The following is a 23,012-nucleotide window of genomic DNA, read 5'->3' on the forward strand; positions in this document are numbered from 1 at the left end:
AGAGGAGGAAGCAGGCTCCCTGCTGAGCAGAGAGCCCGATATGGGGCTTGATCCCAGGACCCTGGAATCATTACCTGAGCTGAAGGCAGAGGTTTTAACCCACTGAGCCACCCAGGTACACACTGGTAGTGTATTTTGAAAAGGAGCTGCTCTCAGAACTCCAGGGTAGGAAGTGACAGATTCTTCACGTATAATTAGAGAGTCCCCTTTCTTTACACTGAACAGTCATCCATCCAGTTCAGCAACCAATGACCAATTCTCTATCAGGCACTATTTCAGCCAATTACCATCTGCTGCTCTGTGAAATTCTTCAGGTCGACTGGCCAAAACTCAAAGAAATTAGCCTAAATTGTACACCACGATTGTTAATATTGTACTTCCTCAAGTATGTGATACTTATAAATAAAGGGTGTATCATTCATGTGTTGTTGGTTAATGTAGAATAAGTAGTAAAAATCACGGAAGACTGAAGTTTTAGAATACATACCAATCAAGAATTGTCCCCCAAATGCTTTGGGTCCTGGTGGCATCCTTGGAATATTGCATAGTCAACTAAAGTGACTATCTTATAAATGGCACCATTTAAGTGTAGATATGAGGTTCTCACATGTTGCTCACTTTACAGTCACAACTCCTATTTTAAATTTAATTCCCATTTTCCATGAACTTAGGCTTCTAAATACTTGTTTTGGAAAAAGGTCATCTTGTTCTTTTTTCAGCCCTGTAGATTAAGGTATTATTTGGCTTCATAGGCAAATATAATACCCTTGAGTCTAGCCTATTAATTTAGAAACTCCCAGGGGGAGGGTGCGTGGTTGAAGCACATTTTTGTTATCTTCATTAGTATGAAGTCCTCTTTTAGGTAGGTTTAATTCTTGAAAACTTTCAAAAGTCATTCAGAACTAAGGTCAGAGGAGAAAGGAGGAGCAGAGAAGAAACAAATTAGCTTTTGTGGAGTGTTGAGTATTTCAGAGAATTTTGTCAAGTATTTAACATACATCATTTATTTTAATACTGTTAATAACTTTGCAAGATAACTATTTTTATTCTTTTTTTTTTTCTTCTTAAACAGATCATGAAAACAGGCTCAGAGAGGCAAAGATATTCGTTTAGGATTGTACAGAGTGGCCAAGTTAGTGTTCAGAAGCAGGTTTCTATCGCCATGGCTTGCTTCTCACACTATCAGATGCCTACAGTGGTTTTGGTTAACAAAGGCAAGTGTGACTATAATTTAGTGAGGTAAAGCATTTCATTTTTTGATGTGTTACTGTTCCTGAGGAGTAGAGAAATTATTATTCCTTTGTGTAGAATAGAAAAAAAATTTGTAGGAAACATCAAAATTTAATGTTTAGATTTTCAAGGTAAATTTACACTTATTTAGCTAAGTGTTATATTCAACATTGTCATAACATACCTCAAGTATTTATTTATAGTCCATATTTAATATAGAACAAACCAATTTTGATGTTAGCATTGGGTCTCGGTAGAATTTCTGGAATGAATCATGAGGAAATACGGTTCAGATTTATTGAATCTGAGCTCTGGGGATTTGAAGTGTATGCTTTCTTGTTTGTTTCTTCCTCTTTCACATTGTTAACATTTCCATTAATTTTTAGTGAATATGGGTTTTAAGTTTCCTAAATAAAAGTTTTAAATGAACAGAAGCAAAGTGTTACATGTTAAATGAACATAGATTGTCACTATTAGTAGTTGTGGTCACAGATGGGAGCATGTACTTGGAAACGCAGGCATCAGAGAAGGAGGAAGTCATAATGGCCATCCTGCATTTTCACGAACTACAAAGAAGATTCTTCCTCAGTCTGCAATTCCAGCTTGCATTCTTTGGTGGACTTGGAGCCAGAAAATTTCTTTTTGGAGCCTGTTTTGCATCAACCAAAGAGCAGCTGCATGGTTTTTGAATGGACCTGAAGCATTCATGGAAATTCTGTAGTATGCCCAGGAGCGGTAGGAGAGCCCAAGTCTAGGCGGGTAGCCTATTATACTTTAAGTGTGTGTGGACTTCAGACATCCTCGATGTCGCAGAAACATGAGTCTAACTATTGCATTAGAGGGGCATACAGAGTATTCTAAGTAGCCGATAGATATCAAAATACTGTATAATCCCAGAATTGCCTAGACTGCAGGTTTGCTAGTTCTGTTTTCCAGACCAGTATGTAGCCTCTGCACGTTATTTGTAGTTCCTGTTTCCTGGTGTGGAAGGGTGTGCTGTGGCGGACAGGAGAAGGTGGTAGCCTTGTGCACTTTATCTTTTCTGTTTTCTCTCCTTTCCTCATCTTCCAGGTTGCTGCTGGCTGTGTCTGTCTCAGGCTTCTTGCTACATTGGAAACAGATCTGTATATGTTTGAACAGGTCCTTTCAAGCACTTCATTTTTACTCAGCCTAAGAAAGGTCAAATAGGATGAAAATCCTCCTTGGGTATTGGCTTTTGCAACATAAAAAAAAAGCCTCGGTGCTACAAGTATTTAATGATGCATGCTCACCACAAAAATGCACCACTGAATTTACAGTCTCCCTGGTAAGGGACCGCATGTGCTTTGCTTTTGGAAATCTAGAGAACGTCCCAGAAAACAAGCACTCGTTATTCTCATTACTATAGTTAGTCAATGAACTTGACGCTGCAAACATGAAGACTAAGGGGGCATACCTTTTTTTATGGAAAACTCAGTGCTTTTCGTATTTCTTTTAGCAAGAATAATCAGATGCTACAAATAATTTCAGAGAGAGGGGAAAATGATTTCACATAACCTTTTTTATTTCTTTTCCCAAAAAACTGACACCCTTGTGAGGTGTTTTTAATAACTGGGGTTTGGATGGTGTTGTCTTTTTCTGGTATTCTATTCCATGTTAAAATCAGAGGAGGAAACTATCCAAAACTAAAATAATTGCAGGGACATATTAAACCAAAGGGGGTGAACAGTTTAAACTTTGTATCTAGAAATGAAAAAGAAGAATAATCGATAAAACTTTATAGTGGGCATTTTTCTTAAAATACATACCTCTACCCCAAGCCCCAAATGTTAATTTAGAAGCACGGAATAGGCAGATCCACCTCTAACTTTTCAGTTAAAGGAGATGTAATACTGTGTCAAATAAACTGGCATTAGGATCCTGGTGGAGTGTGTGTTCAGTGTGTGTGTTTTGTGTGAAAGTGTGTTGGTGATGAAAGGCCATTTTGAGTTGTTGCATAAAGGAATTTGACTTTGTGATTTTTACAATGAATATTTATTTGGAGATCTCTTAGGGGTAATTTAAAAGATGTATAATTTCCTTGTATTTAATGAAATCTCTTGTCAATGTACTAATAAACCTTGGTTTACAACATCTTGAATACTTGATCACTGAAAATTAAGAAAAAAAAGTAAAAAAAAGAAAAGAATAAAGTGTGTTGGATTGAAATTAGTTTGTCTCTGAGCTCTCTCCTGTTGGACAGCAGAGTTTTCTAAGGCATCCAAAACTTTTTGGGTGAGAGGAGGAGGGAGGCAGAGGAGATCCGGAAATAACAGCATGAGTCAGGGACTGGAGCACAAAGTGGTTATTTTTAGAACCTTGCCTGGAGCCCTCCATAGGTGTAAAGCAGGGCAATTGATTTTCATTTCTCACTCAGTCACCCCTCCTGCTCCGCTCAACTAAAGGGTCACAGTGGCTCAAGATACAGGAGTTCCTGGGGGGACGTGTGTGTCTGTGCTGGTTTCTGGATAAACTTACTTTCCTCCGTGGCCTTGTGCATTCATTGTGGAGGCCATTTATGCAAAGGGAAGATAGTACCCTCTTCCCCAGTCTATGTTCTTCTCTTCCTCAATGTGTGCCATTAAGGCAATTTTGAGATTTCACTCGATTCTCTTAAATATCTCACACATTCAAGGGAACAGCAGAATCATTCCAGATATTGGGCTTTCTGAAAGAGACACACCAGACAGTTTCTTTTTAAGAAATGAGGAGAGAGGAAAGGTTATGAATGTGGCCACTCATCTTGCATTAGCTCCAGACTTGGTACAACCTCAGCATCTTAAGAGCTGTTAAAAAGCATCCAGTTCTTTTCTTCTTTTAAAAATTTGCCAGCTGAGCGAAGACAGCCTCTGTAGCTTTGGCATAGGGGCCGGTGGGGGGGCGGGGAACAAAAAACCCCATTTTTAATTGTGCAAAGTCATTGGAAAACAAGGAGATCGATATTTGGTGTTGACTTTTGTATTTAAACGTCAAAGTCTGATGCAGTTCCTACTCATAATACCAATATACATCAGTAGAAAGCTAAAACCCTTCTTTGGTCTTCTGGAATGGCTGAGATCCTAGGTAAATGGCCAAGATCCTAGGTACCAAAGAAAGAGCAAGCTTGCCATGGATCAAGTTGTTCTAGCTGCGTTCTTGTCTAAATGTACTGCTGCTACTTCAGAAATCGATGAAATGGCAGCTTTGCCAGGGGCGGATCCTGGCTGGAAGGAAGCCTGTCATGAGTTGCACTAGAGTGACACCTAATGGTTATTATGGAAATTACATGCTTTACTAACCTCTCATCCCTTCCAGTTCTTGGGCTTGAGTTGTATGGGGGTTTTTGTGACCACGTTCATTTTAGGGTGGCAATGACCCGTCCTCTTTTGCTGAAACCCATTAGTAATTGGATTGGTTCCACTCTGGCTCTGGGTCACCTGTGCCATTGGGGCTGGAGTTTGGATAATGAGGAAGAGGACCCGGGGTAGAAGACACAGATTCGGAATTCCTGGGTCCTGGGAGGCACACTGGTGTAGGGGCTAGAAATTCAGAATAGAGGGTGGATACCTTTGTCCACCACTTAAATGCATTTGCTATCAGAAAAGTGAGGCAACACTCAGCACAAAAGACCTCAACATTTGTAGCTCCCTTTGTCTAACAATACTCTGCAGTGCTTTCCCTGACATCGGGGAGCAGGGACTCCCTAGTCTCAACAGGAAGTATCTGCTTTTTGAAAGTTATTTTCTCTGCTTATTTTACACCATAGTGGGCTCGCTCTGAGGACCTAGGTACTGTGCTGGTGAAGTCCTCAGCATCAACGACACAACTTGGAGGAAGGTGAGTCAATTAGACCAGTATGAACAACAGTAGCCTCAGGCAGGTTTCTTAGGGGCAAATGGCAAGGTCATGAATGTGGCTGGTCATTTTCACTCCATCGGCCTCAGAGTTGGTACAATACCCGTATTCTCTTACTTGGGGAAAAGTAAAGCAAAAAATGGTCGAGATACTGTGTGTCCAAGGGGTGGGGGAGTTGAGGAAAATGTACGTGGAAAGAGAAGATAAAGTTTGCTAGGATAAAAGGGAAAACAAAATATGGGAATTGAAGAGTGGATAAGATTTTTACCAGTTGAAGTGGGGAATTCAGAACTGGGAAGGTGGAGCTAATTTGGGGGAAGCTGGTCCTGACAGGCCATGTGGAGGGGGAGTGGATGGGTGGATGGAAGGCTAGAACTTCCAGTGGGAGAAGTGTGCGTGTCAAAAATCGCCGAACATTTCTGAGCAGGAGGCTGAGATCTGAGGCAGGTGGTGAGAGACAGCATGTGCAGGGTGGGGTGGAGTTGGAGGGGAAGGGCCTTAGGGTGCCATAACAGCTTTCCCAGCAGCTTCAAGGAGAGACCATGAGGGCTTAAATGCACCAGGGTGGTGGACCACATGGAGGTATTATTTGCTCTAAGGTCTTTGTTTTCTGCTAAAATAAATTTTGAAAAGTTTGAAAATATTTTCCAACTAGATTTTGAAATATCAAGCAAATAAAATTTGAAAATATCAAGCAGAATTAGATGAATTGGGGGACTTTGAACACCTTCTTATATCTGAGATCAGGGTAGCTCTAAAGCAAGTTCTGAACAACAGGCATTTAAAAATCTCTTTTCAGAAGGGCAACGTGTTTAGGGACATTTGGCATGGGGTAGGAGTGTTACAGCTTCATTCCTTCTCTCTTAACCAAAAACCCCATAGAGAGGGTTATTTTATTTTTCTAAAGAAGGCTGGGAGGAGCCTCAGATATTACCTACTTTGGATATGGTCAGTAGGTTTGTGTCTCACACTTCATTACCGATGGTGTAGCCAGCTGTGTTGGGAAGGATTCTAAGGGTACAAGTGCTCTGGCTTCATGCGGAGGTGTCCTCATGCATGAGCAATGTCTTCCCTGGGCATGTTCTAGGAAAAGAAAGCCCAGAGGTGATGTAATTGCCATCCTTATTTCATATCTTATTTTACAGTCAAGGAGAGGTTATGCGACTTTCCCCAGCTCATAGGTAGTAAAATTTAGAATTCATGTCCATTGTTCTTTCCACTACTCTTTCCTACATGGAGTTTCACTATGGCTTCTCCCTTCCCTGATCTGGGGTGTGTGTGTGTGTGTGTGTGTGTAAATGGAGAAAGTGGAGAGGGGCGGGCCCTGCCTCTGTAAACCTCTTCCTCTTAAATCTGTAGGAAATGGGCTGTTGGGGAATCAGCTTAACCCTCTGGGCATCAGCTCCTCAGAGGTCAAACAAGGTCAGTCAGCTAGTGAATTTCGAAGCACTCTTCAAAATCTGAATGTCTCTTTCATGCCCTTGCACATAGTAGGTACTGCATAAATAGTTACTGAATTGAACTAAAATGGAATTTTCTCTGGGATAGCAGCATTTGGCTTAGTCACTTTTGGTGGGAAAGGATCAAGGAGGGAGGCAAAATGACGTGCTTTTGGTCAACACTATTATCTCAAACTCTTCTCTTGATGAATCTGTGGTGTTATGGGCTGAATTATGCCCCTCAAAATTCAGGTGTTGAATCCCTATGCCCCCAGCGTGACTGTATTTGAAGAGAGGGCCTTTGAAGAGGTAATTACAGTTAAATGAGGTCATATGGGTGGGCCGCCATCTGATATGGCTGGCATTTTTTGTGTTCTTCCTTTGTAAGAACAGAGGCCGGGGCTGCACACGCACAGAGAAAAGGCATGTGAGGACACACAGAGAAGATGGCCATCTGAAAGCCAAGAAGAGAGGCCTCAGGAGAAACCAAATCCTTTTGGTCTTAGACTTTCAGCCTCCAGAACAGTGAGCAAATAGATGTCTGTTGTTTAAGCCCCCCTATGCTATTTTGTCATGGCAGCCCTCACAAACTAATACAGATGGTTTCCTCAGTTATCTCAGGACTGGGTTGACAGATCTCAAAGAAGTCCTTTGCTTTAGTTTCTTCTCCCTTTCCTATTAACCTTCTGGTCTCTGGCCATTTCACAGATTGTCAGCCCCTGGACCTGCAGAAAAAGCAGCTCCTCAGGAAATCTGGAGCAGAAAGAAGTATATGGCATTTGTCAGTTGAGAAAAACCTGAAGTATTGGAGGGTGGATGGGTCTTGATCAAAGTCTATGGTCCTGTCCCTAGTGAACTGAACCTTCCTTCAGTGGATCTGTCCTCTTGCTTTTGGGAAACTCTATCTGTGTTGCCCAGAGCCAGGTATATAGTTTGTTGGTCTGGTAAAATGAGGAAAAGTGGGATTCCTTGTTCAAAGATCATTAAAGATGTCAACATGGTGACCGGAGACCATTCAACCAAACGCCGGGTCTATGTAACCAAGGGGGGCATCATGGGGAGCCAGTTTGTGCTGCCTCTACCATAGCCTCCCCAAAGTGAGGAGGCAAATCCGCACTGAAATCGTTAATCTGAGCATGTTCTAGAACACACGGACTTTGGGGCAGTTTTACAAATGTGGCCAATATTCGACCATGTCCATTGAGATCAGGACTCAATTTTACCTACAAAGAATGGGTGTCACACAAAAACTTGGTAATAAGCTCATTTCTCTGAAACAGGTAAAGTTTAAACACCTTTTATTTCAAGAAATATTGCTTCTAGACTTTCCCGAAGCCAGAGTTGTTCTATAAAAGTATCACAGAATATTACACAAGATTAAAAAACACAGTATGCTTCCTAATAACTTGAAACCTTTTTACAAAGTTCATCATTCATGACCATAAATATGTTTCTTCTGTCATTCAGCTGGTGACACACACATCTGATAAAGAGCTAGTTAATTTTAACATATGTACAAAGTCTATGATAAAGACTTAAAGTTGTCAAAGGTTCAACTATAACATATTAAATTTTCTTTAAAAGAGTTTACCTTAAACACTTAAAGAAACATAATTTACCTATGCATTTGAATGATCTAAAAATAGAAAGAAAATCACTGTTAAGCTAAAAAAAAAACCTTCTTGGGAAGTTGGCTAGGGTACTGGTAACTCTCAATGAGGTAATCCTTTTGCTGGTATTTAAAAATCTAATACATAACAAGAATATTTTCAAGAATACAGAATTTCAAAAGCAGTCTTGAATTATGCCTTTAAAAAAAATCAGAACTTGGTGAAGTCCTTAAATATAATCATATAACACATATGGTGTGTTTAAAAGATGAAACATTCATGAGTTTGTTTTATTGAAAAAGATTTCTTATATAAATTCAAGACTAAGCATATTTTCTCAACACTTGACCTGACTTGCCAGGTCAAGAAAACAAAGATAGAAAGGAAAAAAAAAAAAAAAAAAGTCATCTGTCCTTTTATCCTGTTAATAAAATAATAAAAATTCAGCAATCTGAAGCGTATGATGAACACTTTGAGGCTAGGCACAGAGAGAGCAGGCAATCTTGGTTTTGTTGATTTATTTATTTTTACTGCCAACATCGTTAGCCATGCCTTTCTGCTAATCAATTTTAGCAAGTCGAGGAAAACGCATGCAATGTTTTCTGGCAAAAGCGTACACTGAACAATATGTCATCTGTACTGGGTGTCATTCCTGGGGTCTGCTTCCCAGTGGTCACACTGAAAGCAAGCAGTGAGACTATGAAAATGCCTATGGGAAGGGGAAAAAAAAAATGACTAACCAAACCGACATGGCATTCTGATCTCAAAGTGCAAAATCATTGAACGTGATGGCACTGAAAAGGTCCAGTGGTTAAAAACGGAATCAAAACCACATTATGCACACAGTGGAAAGTGTGCTGACAAATTCATGGAGGGTGTCGAGTTTTAGAAACTCAGAAAGGTACAATTCTAGCCATCTTGATTGGATAATATTTGTACAGACATATCCCTATCACTTTCAAAAGACACCACTGTTTGAGTCCTCCCCAAACAAACGCACACACACAAGTCAACCTTTCTTTCTATTCTTGACACCTGGTGAATCACAACACCGAGTCCCCGCGGGCCTCCTGCTCGCGCGGGCGCTGACTTCTGCACCTGTGTGCCTGGGGTAGCGTACAATGTTGGCTGTCCTGATCATCGTTGTTAGTTTCCTAATAAAAAGTTACAAAAATACTGTGTTTAGGGTAAGGTCACAATGTCCGCTAATTGGAGGAGAGTGGAAAGGAGGCACTGCCTTCTAGACTCTGTAAGCTCCCCGTCTTGCCATTCTTCGCCTTGTTCAACATCCGCTTCTCGCCACGGGGGTTAGCGGGCCGCTGCCCGGCAGACGCATCGCTCGTCTGATGAACGGCATCCACATCAGCGGGCCCCGAAAGATGCTGCTGACCTTCAAAAACGTCTTCGCCTGGACCGCCAGCCCGGGGCAGTTCGCGCGGCGGCCAGCTCCCGGGCAGCAGCCGGGGGCCGGGCGGGAGGACCAGCTCCGGGAGGCCATTGCCACTGAAGTCGGTTTCAGGATGATTTCCCTCTTCGTACTCCGTCCACGTTTCAGTTTTATGATTTCTCCAGTGTTCAGAATTCAAATGACTCGCTTCTGGAATGTCGTTATTCCATTCAAGTTTCGTGTCTGGACTGAATGTTGGTTGGTTCCAGCGCAGAGTTGGAAGGTCAGCGGGCAGGGTCCAATGAGGCGCTTCCCCAACGCTAGGACTCGGGTCTTCGTCGGACTCCGCGGAGGCCCCCTCCCCGGGCACAGAGAGTTCAGCAGATCCAGCCGGGAACGCATCGCTTTGAGCAGTCCTAGTCTTATTTGTTGTATTTTGCTCATGGTGGCCGTTCAGCAGTGCAAATACTCTATCTACATCCTTCAAGTAATTAGTCCAGTCAACCAGACTAAGTGTATAGTTTTGTCTGTACTCATAAACACTTTCGTTCACACTGTATAAATCCTCCAGACCTTGCCAGTTGACATCGGCTGCGGGGCTGGGCAGATTAACCTTCCCATCCATCCCATAACTGTCCTCTGTGAAAAGAGAGATGGAGGTAGATTAGTGGAGAAAGTATTTCCTACTCATCGGACAAGCAACTTACATTGTTTTTAACAGGGCAAATCAATTTGAAATACAACACTAAAGACTATTTTCCCCTAGTCATTTGTTGTCAGGGAGTGGAGTTAGGTTACAGAAGCGACTGAACAGTAACACAAAATTGTAAAGAGGTTCAAACAAAGGCAAAGTTCTGTGATGAGGCGAAGCTGGTGCTGGAAATGCATGGCATCATCAGTCAGGGGGCTGCTGTTTTACTCCTGGCTCTCCTCAAGTCAACTTTGTGACCAGGACGTCATGTGAGTGAGGCTCTCTGAGTTTCGACCCCTCATCTGTCAGATGCGGGAATAGTTGTGTGATGGAAACTTTACTACCTACCGGGTCACTGGGTGAATGATGAATCTGAAAGGGTTTTAATGAACAGGAGATGCTTAGTCAGACATTTTTATGCTCCCTAGGACTGAGTATAAAAACAAACGTGACTGCAACTGAACTCTTCAAGTCCGATGCTTGAATCTGCCTCTCTGATTTTGTGTTTGCCCTAAAAGTTCTATGCTCTAGATAAGTCAATCTTTGAATGTTTTCCACAGTGTACAAAGAACACACCAGCTTTCTCTCTCTCAGATCTTTCTACATCACCAAGGTGGCTCCAGTCCTGTGGAAAATAGCATCTTTTCTTTTGTTATGTCTAAGTACCGTTTAGAAAGAGGCAGCCTAGATTAATGTGATCAACTACCCACAAGCAATACGGACCAACAGGAAGAATATGTAAAAGTACACAAAACCCACACTCTTGGTAAACAAGAAGATAGAAAATTACATAATCTTCAAATGACCTGTAAGTTAAAAAAAAAAGAAAGTTAAAATGGAATCTTGACAGAGCTGTCTGTCACACTTTGGGCACGAGCCTTGGGAAAACAGGACAGATGAGAGAAGCAGGAAATGAGGTCGCAGCCAAGAACTGAGTTGAAGCCATCGCCGGAAAGAATGTCGACCTGATGTAGAAAAGACTGTCAGAATCCTGGTAAACCGCAGTGGCGACAACGAGGAAGAGACTCAGAAGTGGGTGTGAATCGAGGTGGCAGTCGGAAAGGCAGGGAGGAAAGGACACAAAGCAAGAAGCAACATCCTTTGGAAACTGGGTGATAAGGGAAAAGGACAGCAAAAGAGGGGAAATGTCAGATCCTGTGAGGAAAAAAGAGAAAGAAGAAATTGGAAACACACCACCTCCCCTATCATCATCCCCAAATAATAATAAAACAAAATAGTAGAAAGAACGTATCTTGGATACACCCACTAGAAAGAATCCTCTTAAAGTAGAAATCTTATAAATACTTGAAATCTATGAAATTAAGAAAAACAGCTTAAATCTATACAAAATTGTTATAAAAGAAAATAGAAAATAAGGACAACAAAATCTATCATCTTATGAAAATGCCAAATCCCCTTACAAAATAAACCATAAAGTGAAGAAAATCACAATACAACACTGCCAAGTAAATTAAATATTTTCAGTCAACAAGCACCCCAGGATATGAAAACCATCTTAAATCAGAAATTAAAGTACAAACCAAGGATCTTACAACCATCCAAGCCCTTCTTCAAGTATCAAGGCTACAGAAAAACGGGCCTAAAAATTAAAATGTAAGAATGCAGAGAACACTGTCCACATCAGCTCTTCTTGAACAGTTTTTATCCAACCAAGAAATCACTGGAGCAAAAGGATTGATAGTGAGCGTTTAATGTACTTATCAGATTTAGGAGTCTGATAAAGATAGGAGAAGGGTCGAGAGATAATGTATACATTTTATATGACAAAGTAAAAATAATGTAACTAGAAATGGGAGGAAAGATAGAGAAGTTGAAAGAGAAGCTCATTGAGTTGAAATAATAGTTGGGAGTCAAAGAACTCCATTGAAAACTGACCAATGAGATAACAAAAGGTTAAATAAGAAACAGGGACTAGGGACATTAAAAACGTTTAAGTTCAAAGGCAACCAATAGGACAAAAATGCAAATCCTACAAAGTTCCAAAGTGGGAGGGGAAGACAACCATCTTTATAAAGAAGAAACTACCTGTAAAAGATGCAAAGTGAAATATGTGGAAACATAATAATAAGTGATACTCAATCTAAGACATGTCAAGTGGACTAAAAGTAAGTATGAATCTAGAAGACCTGAGTATATATAATCAGTCAGGTAGTTCTCATTTAAATGTGTCCAATAGTATATTCCAAGGGTAGAAGACACACCTTCTCAAACACACATAGAAAGTCACATTACTTGATTATGTGTTCGGTCACAAAAAAAGAATCAGTAAGTTGCATAAAACCGAAATATCACAAACACTCTGACACAATACAATAAAACTAGAAATTAATAACATTAAAACAACAAGAAAGCCCTTTGACCTGGAAGCTGAGGTCATCTGGGTGAAAAGGAAAATAGAAACCTAAAAGTGCAGAATTTTAAAAAATGATAATGAAAACGCTGTTTATTAGAACCTATGATGCATAAGGCATTATATTTATGCATCGTTTTAAGCATTCTTAGCCTTAAACACTTTTATCATGAAAAATAAATGAATTAAACACCAAACTCAAAAAGAAAGAAGATGTTCTTTCTTTCTTTCTGCAGAAAGAACAATGTAAATCAAAAGAAAGCACCAGGAAGGAAATGAGAAAGGTGAAAGCAAAAATTAATGAGGTAGAGAACAGAAGAATGACATACCTAACTAGTAAATCAAAATCCTGGTTCTTTACAAAAGTATCAAAACTGACAATCACTAGTTCAGCTATTTGAGAAAAAAAGGAGAAAGTTCACATACACGAAATAAGAAATGGCAAGGGAATTTGCGACGACGTGGATGGGATTAGAGGGTATTATGCTTAGCAAAATAAGTCAATCGGAGAAAGACAACTATCATATGATCTCCCCGATATGAGGAAGGGGAGATGCAACGTTGGGCGGTTTGGGGGTAGGAAAAGAATAAATGAAAAAGGATGGGATTGGGAGGGAGACAAACCATAAGAGACTCTTAATCTCACAAAACAAACTGAGGGTAGCCAGGGGGAGGGGGGAGGGAGAGGGTGGTGGGGTTATGGACATTGGGGAGGGTATGTGCTATGGTGAGTGCTGTGAAGTGTGTAAACCTGGTGATTCACAGACATGTACCCCTGGGGCTAATAATACATTATATGTTAATAAAAAAATAAAAAAAAATGGAATTGTAAACCAGTTAGTAGGTATTTAATAAATTTGTTGAATGACAAAAAAAAAAAATGGCAAGGGAGAAATAATCATTGAGATATGCAGAACTTAAAACACAAGAGGCCATTTTGTAGACCTCGAAACAAATGAATTAGAAAACCTAGATAAGAGAGATAATTGCCCAGAAAAGTAGTTTATTGAAATTGACCCAATAGAAATTGAAAGTTTAGATAAAGCAATTTCCAAAGAAGGAAAAGAAAGGTTATTAAGAAACTACGAAGATGCACCAGGTCCCTATGGTTTCACAGGAGAATTTTACCAAGCCTTCAAGGAGAAGAGAATCTGAACACTAGATAAACTGTTTTAAAGCATAGAAAAATCAAAGAAAGTTTCCAAACTCTTTTTATAAAGCAACTATAACATTTTTAGTTGTTGTAGGAAGAAAGATAGCCACATCCTGATCTTAGAGACTGTAGATCTATTACTTTCCATGGCACAAGGGACTTTTCAGATGTGATTTCAATTATGTTGATATGGGGGAGATAATAATTTTGAAGGATTTAGATGGGGCCAATGTAACCATGAAGGTCCTTAGTAGGGAAAGAGGCAGGGGAGTGAGAAGATGCGAGCCCGGAAGCCTGGGTCTGAGACACGTGCTTGCACATGCCCACACAGACACATACAGATTGAGATCTGAAGACCTACACTACGAACTCTGGAGATGGGGGGGAGGGGGCTGGACAAGGAATGTAGGGAGCCTCCAGAAGCTGGAAAAGACAAAGAAAGGGATCCTTTTCTAGAGCTCTGGGAAGGAACACAGACCTGCTTACCCCATGATTTTAGACCAGTTACACCCATTTTGGACTTTTGACTGCTAAAAATGAAAGAATAAATTTGTGTTGCTTAAGACAGTGGGGTGATTTGTTACAGCAGCAATAGAAAACTAATATGATACCTAAAAAGGTAACACTAGTGCAAACAAAAAGAAAATTACAGACTGGTATTATTTATTAATATAATACAAAAATCCTAAGTAAAATATTACTGGAGAGAACCCAATATTAAATTTAGAAAATAACACACAACGACTTAATGGAATGTATTCTAGGAATGAAAGGTTGGCTCATTTTTAGCAAGTCCATTAATATAATATATCATATTTGAAGATCTATAGAATAGAATAGAACAGACTAGAATAGAATAACTTTGGAATAAAATATGTCATATTAGAATATAATATATAATATTGGAAGATTGAAAAATTATTTGAGCATCTCCATAGATGCTGAAAAAGGCCTTTGACAAATTCAACATTCATTACTAATAAAAACACTAAAAAAAAAAATTCAATGGTTAGTTCCTTAACATGTAAAGATGTGTACAACTTAGTTCTGAAACATGCCTTCTCACTTAACAGGGAAATCTGAGAAGCATTTTCACTAAGATCAGCAACAAGATAACACTGTACTAGAAGTATTAGTTCATTCAAGTTGACAGGAGGGATCAGTCAGAACCAACAAACTGGAAAAGAAGCAAAGCTGGGGCGCCTGCGTGGCTCATTTGGTTAAGCGACTACCTTCAGCTCAGGTCATGATTCTGGAGCTCCAGGATTGAGTCCCAACATCAGGATCCCTGGCTTAGCAGGGAGTCTGCTTCTCCCCCTGACCCTCTCTCCTCTCATGCTCTCCCTCTCTTTCATTCTGTCAAATAAATAAATAAAATCTTAAGCAAAAAAAAAGAAGCAAATCTATTTCTATTCACAAATGTATGACAAATATATCTGGAAAACCCAAGGGAATCAATGATAAAATTAACTGAAAAATAGAAATACTTTTTAAAGTAGCAAGATATAAAATTAATATACAGAAATCAGTAGCCCTCATATACACAAATGAGAATCTCAAAGAGGGTTTAATTATGGAGGAAAACCCTATTCACAATAATAACAGAGAAGATAAAATACTTATGAATAAACATACCAAGAATTGTGCAAAACCTATGAGAAGATCGTTCAGAAAGCTCCTGGAAGACCTGGAAATTTACTTAACCAGGTGGAAATATAGCCTTCGTTCCTGGATAGAAGACTCAGCATCATAAAGATACAAGTTCTTCCTGATAATTCTTTCAAAAACCAGATAAAAAAGTGGGCATACGACATAACCAGATAATCTACAAAAGTAAGTAACGTGGCCTTTAAACTTTCAAAAACATGTTCAACTTTACTCATAAGAAGAGCAATACAAATTCAAACCATACTGAGATACCCTTTCTTTCTCATTCAATTGGAAAAAAAATTTAGAACCTGGACAGCTGTTGAAAGCAGATAGTCATACAGTGATGGTGGGAATGCAAAATGGTACAAACCACATGGAGGGAAATCTGGCAGTATTTAATAGGTCCATATAGGCATTTACCTTTGACCCAGTAATCCTCCAACTAGGAATTTATTTTGAAGATAGCCTCAAGAACATGAAACGTATTTGTGCAAGGCTCTTTACTGCAGCACCACTTGGAATTGCAAAATATGAGAATAACCGAAAGGCTCATACATAAAAGAGTGACTGAATAAATTATGGAACAGCCACACAGTAGATTACTATGAAGAAGTGAAAAGAGAATGGGAAGATCTCTATGAACTGAGGGAGAGGATAGATTTTAAAGTGAAAATATTTTAAGTGAGAAAGAAACCAAGTGCAATCCTGTTTATATTGTATGCTATCCTCGGTGAAAGAAAATAAGAGAAATCAGGTATCACCATCTGCTTACTACTGCAACAAAAACACAAGAAGGTAAAGGAAAAACTGAGGAGTCTGGTTACCTACAGCGCACGTGTGGGAAGAGGTGGTGGGAAGGACTAACATTTCTCTCCATATGCTTTTGGCACTTCTGACTTTTGGAACTATGTTAAAGTATTACACACTGAAAAAGAAAATTACACTAGCAGTGATGAGGAAAAAATAGAACCAAAAATGGAAATACAGACAGAAATAAACAAACTTTGGTCTATTTCAAATGAGTAACATAACCACAATAAAGGGGGAGGTAGCAGGGAGCTAGCCCCAGTAATTTCAAACACAGTGTTATTTTTGCTCCTTCTGAAGACATAAAGACCTGAAAAATATACTGAACTCTAGTTAGCAGGGTTGTGTTTACTGTTGCAGGATCTAGCAATTCTAAAATTGCTTTCTGTGTGCTGTAGCATTTAACAGATGAGTTAATCCTTTGAGGATAATGGGAACTAGACTTCTCAAAGCTGGAAAATGAAGTTACCGTATAGAAACTAGGAAGACTAGAATGAACCTTGAGCCTTTGAGTTAGAATTAGAGGTATCAGTATGAACATATGGTTTGTAATATATCTGGGAATGGTTGTCCATATCCGTGCGTGTGTATTTTAGCTTTGTTCACCCAAAAGGTCTACATACAAAGATGCCTCCATAGCAATTTTACGCCCCTCAAACCCAGATCTTGGGTCCAAATGCCAGTCCTCACTTAAAAGGAACTGGGGTTCTTTGGAGAAATGGCTGATTCCAGTTGTAGGGGAGTGAAACTACAAAGGGAACCTGCAACACAGGCCCCAAAGCAAGGGAGTGCTCAAAAGATAATGGGAACACCCCAAAAGTTCTGAAGGGACATCTGAAGGGACACTGTTGGCCAAAACTGGGATAGTTTGATCAAAATAAAGAATGGTAGCAAAGGGATATCCATGGGATGAAATAAGGGTCTATGAATCCTTATTGCTATACATACATGTCTACATATGTATGAGAAAAGGGCAATTTCTTCTTTGTGGTAGAGTACTACTTAAGAAATGTAGCTACAATAATGAAGTTGGAAAAAAATCATTTTGCAGTCATCAAAATGATTAAAAATGATAAAATCATCCAAAGCTAGTGAATAAATTATTAATTAAAGAAGGAAAAAGTATGATTTTATAGCAGGTTAACCGAGCAAACCACACTTGAACCAAGTACTCAAAGGTAAGACCACCCAACTGATGTCATGGATTTCCTTATAAGATATCCTGGGGAGAGCCTGAGTGGCTCAGTGGGTTGGGCATCCTAGTCTTGATTTTGGCTCAGGTCACGATCTCAGGGTTGTGAGGTTGAGCCCCACATCCGGCTCCACACTTGGTGTGGAATCTGCTTGAGATTCTCTCTCTCCCTTTCCTTCTGTTCCTTCTCCTGCCCCCACTCTCTCAAATAAATAAATCAATCTTAAAAAAAAAGATATCCTGAGTGTACACTTCCATGTTTGTGGTATTCCTGCCAGAAATGCACAATTTTAGTCCAATCACAAGGAAACATCAGAAAAACCCCAATTGAGGGACATTTTACAGAATAACTGGCCTATATATACACTTAAGAATGTCATCAGTGCATTGCTGGGGGGAGGGGAAGGAAGGATAAGGCACTGGGTGATGAACACTGGGGAGGGTATGTGCTATGGTGAGCGCTGTGAATTATGTAAGACTGATGATTCACTGAACTGTCCCCCTGAAACAAATAATATATTATATGTTAACAACAACAACAAAAATGTCATGAATGGCAATGAAAAGTTGAGGAACTATTCCAGATGGAAAGAGACTTAAAAGACATGACACTTTACTACAGTGTGTGATTCTGGATTGGATCCCCGACCAGAAAAACAAAATCCTCCCCAAACCATAAATATGACATTACTGAGACAATTGGTAACATTTGAATATGGACTGTGGACCAGAAAATAGACTTGTATCAGCGTTAAATTGCCTGATTTTGATAAATGTACAACAGTTATGTAAGAATGTTTTTGTTCTTGGGAAATGCATACTGAAGCTCTTGTATAAAAAGATACATGATATCTGCAAATTATAAATGATTTCAGGGGAAAAAAAAAAAGAAGTATATGTAGTGTATGTGGAGAAGAGCCAGAGAACAAGAAAAAACAATAAGACAAATGGGGTAAAATTTCTTGGAAGTGTTCTTGCAAGTTTTCTGTAACATTGTATCAAAATATTAGTCAAAATCCTTTTAGATATTAGAACTAAATTGTCCACATTTCCGTCCTGGTTTCTGCCAGTCCTCATCTCACAAAAGGAGCCCTCTTTCTCGGGCCATTCTGAAGTTCTTTATTCGGGGAGTAAACATATGAGTAGGTTTGTTCTGAAAAGTGAATTTTTGGAGTAAATGTAAATGATTTCAAGTTCCAGGTAATTCTCATCCAATCTGGGAAATAGAAAGGTTGCAAAACCCCTAAGAGAAATGCAAAAGCACACGCAGGTCTCAAACTGAGTCTCATTTCTTCCTGGATGGCACTTACTGACTTTTAAGAGCATGACCACATAATTCAGGGCTCTAAGGGAGCTCAGCCAGTTAAGCTTCAGACTCTTGCTTTGGGCTCAGGTTGTGATCTCAGAGTCATGAGATCAAGCCCCGAGTCAGGCTCTGCGCTGAGCAGGGAGTCCGCTTGAGATTCTCTCTTTCCCTCTGCCTCTCCCCCTGCTCACTCTCTTTGAAAAAAATAAATACATCTTTAAAAACATGACCAATAATTATGTCCCTGTCTACGCATGGGTAGCAGAGATCACATAAGGGTAGAGTTGTCCCTCTTTTGGAGCAATGGTATAATCCACAAGGACTCCTGGTGTCCTAGGAAGCAGAAAGAGTAGTTTCTACAGAGACTGCCTGATGCTTACCGACTTCTTCAGCCTGCTCTGTTCCTGCTCCCCACATGGCCTCTGCCATAGCCTCGCCAAAACAATGTAGTTTCCTGAAAACACCAGGCTCTCTCCCTTCTCAGCCCTGGCATTTATTCCTAGAATTTGCTTCCCTGCCTCATCATCTGAGTTGGCTCTCAGCCTTCAAAATGAAATTTGAGCATCATTCCCTCTACAATTTCGTGACCCTCTTATTCCCCCCATTGGGTTTCCTCAGCATGGTGGGAGCCCCTCCATTACACACCCACCTCTAGATGGTCCTGGTGACTTGTGTTCAGAAGTTCACTTTGACTTTCACCAGGCTAGATGTCCATAATTTCAAGGGCAAGTACTAGGTCAACCAGAAATTCATAAGCACTGGAATTCTGATGATGGTTGCTAACTAGAGGGATGTTTTCGCTGATATGGCTAGTCCCCTCCCAGGTTTCAGTTCTGAAGGCATTCATTTGATTTTCCAAAATTGAGAGAGCCCGAGCAGAGTATCTGCGCTAACATATCCATTCCTTTCTCCAAAGCCCTTCCCTGTTTTTTTTTGTGTTCTCTTTGAATATTTTTCTGAAGGCACGGAGTTTCCATATTTGGGACCAAAGCAGTGTGCCTTGTGTGTGACATTCGTGCTGCTTGAAACACAGCACATTTTAGGCTGAAATGGAATTCACTTTGGGTTTGGAAATTCCAGAGACTCTGAATTCAGAGTTATGTCAATTATGTCCTATTGCACATAACTAAAAGCCAATCAATCATATGTACCTTTTTATTTGTTATGCATAGAAGATTTCTAGGGCACTAATTTTATTGATGAATTACAAGAACACCTATTTATTTTACAGATACAAGACCATGAACGTTCCACTAAGAAGGCAGTATAGAACTACAAATAGTAAGTTATGTGATTTATCTATAGATGAATAACTTTGCATAGTCAATGGCTGATTAAAAGCACATACCTGCTTATTGGGGCAAATGCACATAATTTTCCTTCTTTCTTAACATTTCATTATTTTAAAAAGCCTCTAATTTCATTACCCATTAATGGGATGGTAAATGTCCTTCAAAATTCTGGGGCTCTTTGCTATTTCTCTCACTATTCAACTTTATTATCAAACATCGTTCATAGAATGAATTGTATAAGACTGATAAATCACAGACCTGTACCCCTGAAACAAGTAATACATATGTTAATAAAAAAATAAATAAGTAATTAAAAATGAATGATGTACATTCAGGGCTAAGCCCTTTTCAGATATCAGTTCATGTAATCCTTACGTGTTATGTATCTGCATACGATCACCTCTTTACAGATGAGAAAACGAAGTTAAAAGGTTAAATAAATTGTTTGAGCGAAACAGCATGGTATGGAGATTAAAAGCACATGCTAGTTCCAGACTCCTTGGGTAGGTACTCCATCATTTATCAGCTATATAATCTTGGGAAAGTTACTTGGTGTCTCTGTGACTCAATTTTCTCATCAATAAAATGGCAGTAACAGTGCTGCCTTCATAAAATTATTGTGACAGTTAAGTGACTTAACGTATGTAAAGAACTTAGGAGAGTGTGGGAATAAGGTAAGTTAGGTAACACAGCTAGAAATTGTCCCCAAATTAGAAAACAATGGAGCCAGACCTTGGGACTAAGCTGACCCACAAAACTGTCCTTGCAACTATGTATGTTACCTAATCTGACCCAAATACTATCATATTCTTTCTTTCTTTTTTTTTTTTAAGATTTTATTTTTATTTATTTGACAGAGATCACAAGTAGGCAGAGAGGCAGGCAGGGGTTGCGGGGGGAACAGGCTCCCTGCTGAGCAGAGAGCCCGATGTGGGGCTCGATCCCAGGGCCCTGGGATCATGACCCGAGCTGAAGGCAGAGGCTTCAACCCACTGAGCCACCCAGGCACCCCCTATCATATTATTTCTCATAGGTTATAACACTCTTGAATATCTCCCTATTGCATTCAGGATAAAGATCCAATCCTGGGATGCAGTATGCAACCAGGGTAACCAAATTGTCTAGATTGTCCGGGAGGGTCCCTGTTTATGTGTGTTGGACTGGCATCCTCTTCCGTTAAGCATTTGTCCAGAATTTTTGGAATTTTAGTTTAGAAAATCATTTTTCAATACAATTATTTGATACATCCACTGGTCAAGTCATTGGTCAGCAAAGACACATATCACATTTAGATCATTTTAATTATTTTTAGTACTCCCTCTATGGTCAAAACATTGCTGTTTGGAAGACAAATTCTGTGGTCACACTACATACCGTACTCTTCATGAAACAGCTCTGTTTACGTCTTCTGCTCACCCCTCACCTCCTTTCCTTATCCTAACTTTGAATTGATCACAATCCCCCCCAAATGAATCTTGACTTTGAAAAAACACTCCCTTCTACTTGGAATGGTTTTCTTTCTTCAATATCCTATTCTAGATCATGCCAGCCTTGCCTTCCGCATGCAGCCCTAAATGCTGCCTCCCTGGGAAGCTTCCCAGGATTCCCTGGGGCTGGGTTAGGGGTCCCACATGGCTCATACAGTGTCATGTTTTTCCTGTCAGAGCACTTTGTTTTCTATGTTGTAATCATAATACTTGACTATGTTCTCCTAGAAAGCAGTGGCATGCATAGAAGTGGCCATGTAGATTCTTTCCTTCTTTAACTATTGAATGATGAGAGAGGATTAATTCCCCCACCTTTCTCTCAATTTTGAAGCCAATTACAGGTAAATTTCGCTCCTCCGTTTGGAGGAAGGGTCTTCGAATCCTGCAATATTTTCGTTTCTTCTTCTATGGTATAAGAAACAAGGCACTGGGAGTAGAATCACTAGTGGAAAAGTAAGACCAAATTCTGAGAATTCTTTGGTAGCTTAGATGATCCTGACTTGTCCCTGCCCCTGATCCTGACCAGGGTGGCCTCTGTTGAGTGAAGAAAAATTAACCCACCAGTGGGCATGGCCTGTCTAGCAGAACTTTGGCTGGATTTCAGTGCCTGCATCCCACACAGCAGCCCTGCCTCTGACCCACGTCCTAACAACTCTGACCCTCAGCCCTCTGTTACCTGAGGAGGCTGGTTCCTTTAACCCCAAACCTTGACCTTGATCCAACTCTTGGTCAAGCCTCTTAAACAGAAAAGTCCAACGGGGTTAGCAAGGCAGCTTACAAATAAAATGCACTTAGATGTGACGCATGCCAATTATTTTTCAGTAGAACTGGAAAGAAATATGGAGAGAAAAAAGAAAATGGAGTCCTGAAATGTGACAGAGAGAAGAGAACCAGGTAAAACTTCATTAAAGCAACACAGAGCAGGGTAGTGGAGGTTGGGTTCTGTCCTTCAAGAAGTCCAGGCAGTTCAGAAAAAAGAGAACTCTGGATTACCAAAGAGTGATGAATGAGATGGCAGTGATGGTGATGACTATCTCTATTTGTGTGACTATCTCTTATAAAACACAGGAGCATTCTTCAGAATTTTGATGTCACTATTCCCTTTCAAGTACTGTCTCCTTCGTTTTAATGTTTCATATAGCATATACAACTTACTAATAACACTCATCGTTCCTGGGGCTTGATACATGCCAGGCTCCATTCTCATCTTCTTATTAAGGAAGGCAGGACTTGAACCCAAGGCAGACTGGCTCCTCCATGCTAACCAGGCCCTAACACCCAGCTCGCTCATCTATATCCATCTGCAAGACGATAGCTGCTGCTCCAGGGGAGATGAGTCAAAACACGCAACAGCAAGGTGTGCAGAAGCCTGGCTGTGGAGGGTGAAGCTCCGTGTGGCCTACTGGTCTCCAAAGGGCGGCACCCTGGGGCCAGGGAGTAGCCCCACCAGCATGAGGCCGCCCAGAACCGCCCCCTGCCCTGGGCTGCCCCACACAGCTGCTGGGTGCCCACTGTACCTGCCAGGAGTATTTCCGGGACATCAAA

At 40.2% G+C, this 23,012-nt stretch overlaps 1 protein-coding gene across 3 annotated transcripts in view; it reads right to left on the reverse strand.

Moving 5' to 3' along the window:
* Positions 1–7,802: 7,802 nt before the first annotated feature.
* SULF1 (sulfatase 1) overlaps positions 7,803–23,012 on the reverse strand; it is a 69,097-nt gene continuing 53,887 nt past the window's right edge. For 2 of the 3 annotated variants that reach the window (XM_032850350.1, XM_032850351.1), the window contains one exon: positions 7,803–10,157. In XM_032850350.1, the coding sequence (XP_032706241.1) occupies positions 9,337–10,157 (821 nt within the window). In that variant the 3' untranslated portion in view covers positions 7,803–9,336. The remainder of the gene's footprint in view (positions 10,158–23,012) is intronic. The other variant, XM_032850352.1, reaches the window with a different exon arrangement.

Source organism: Lontra canadensis, unplaced genomic scaffold, assembly GCF_010015895.1.
Source record: "Lontra canadensis isolate GAN:19392208 unplaced genomic scaffold, GSC_riverotter_1.0 scaffold373, whole genome shotgun sequence".
Classification (NCBI taxonomy): Eukaryota; Metazoa; Chordata; class Mammalia; order Carnivora; family Mustelidae; genus Lontra; species Lontra canadensis.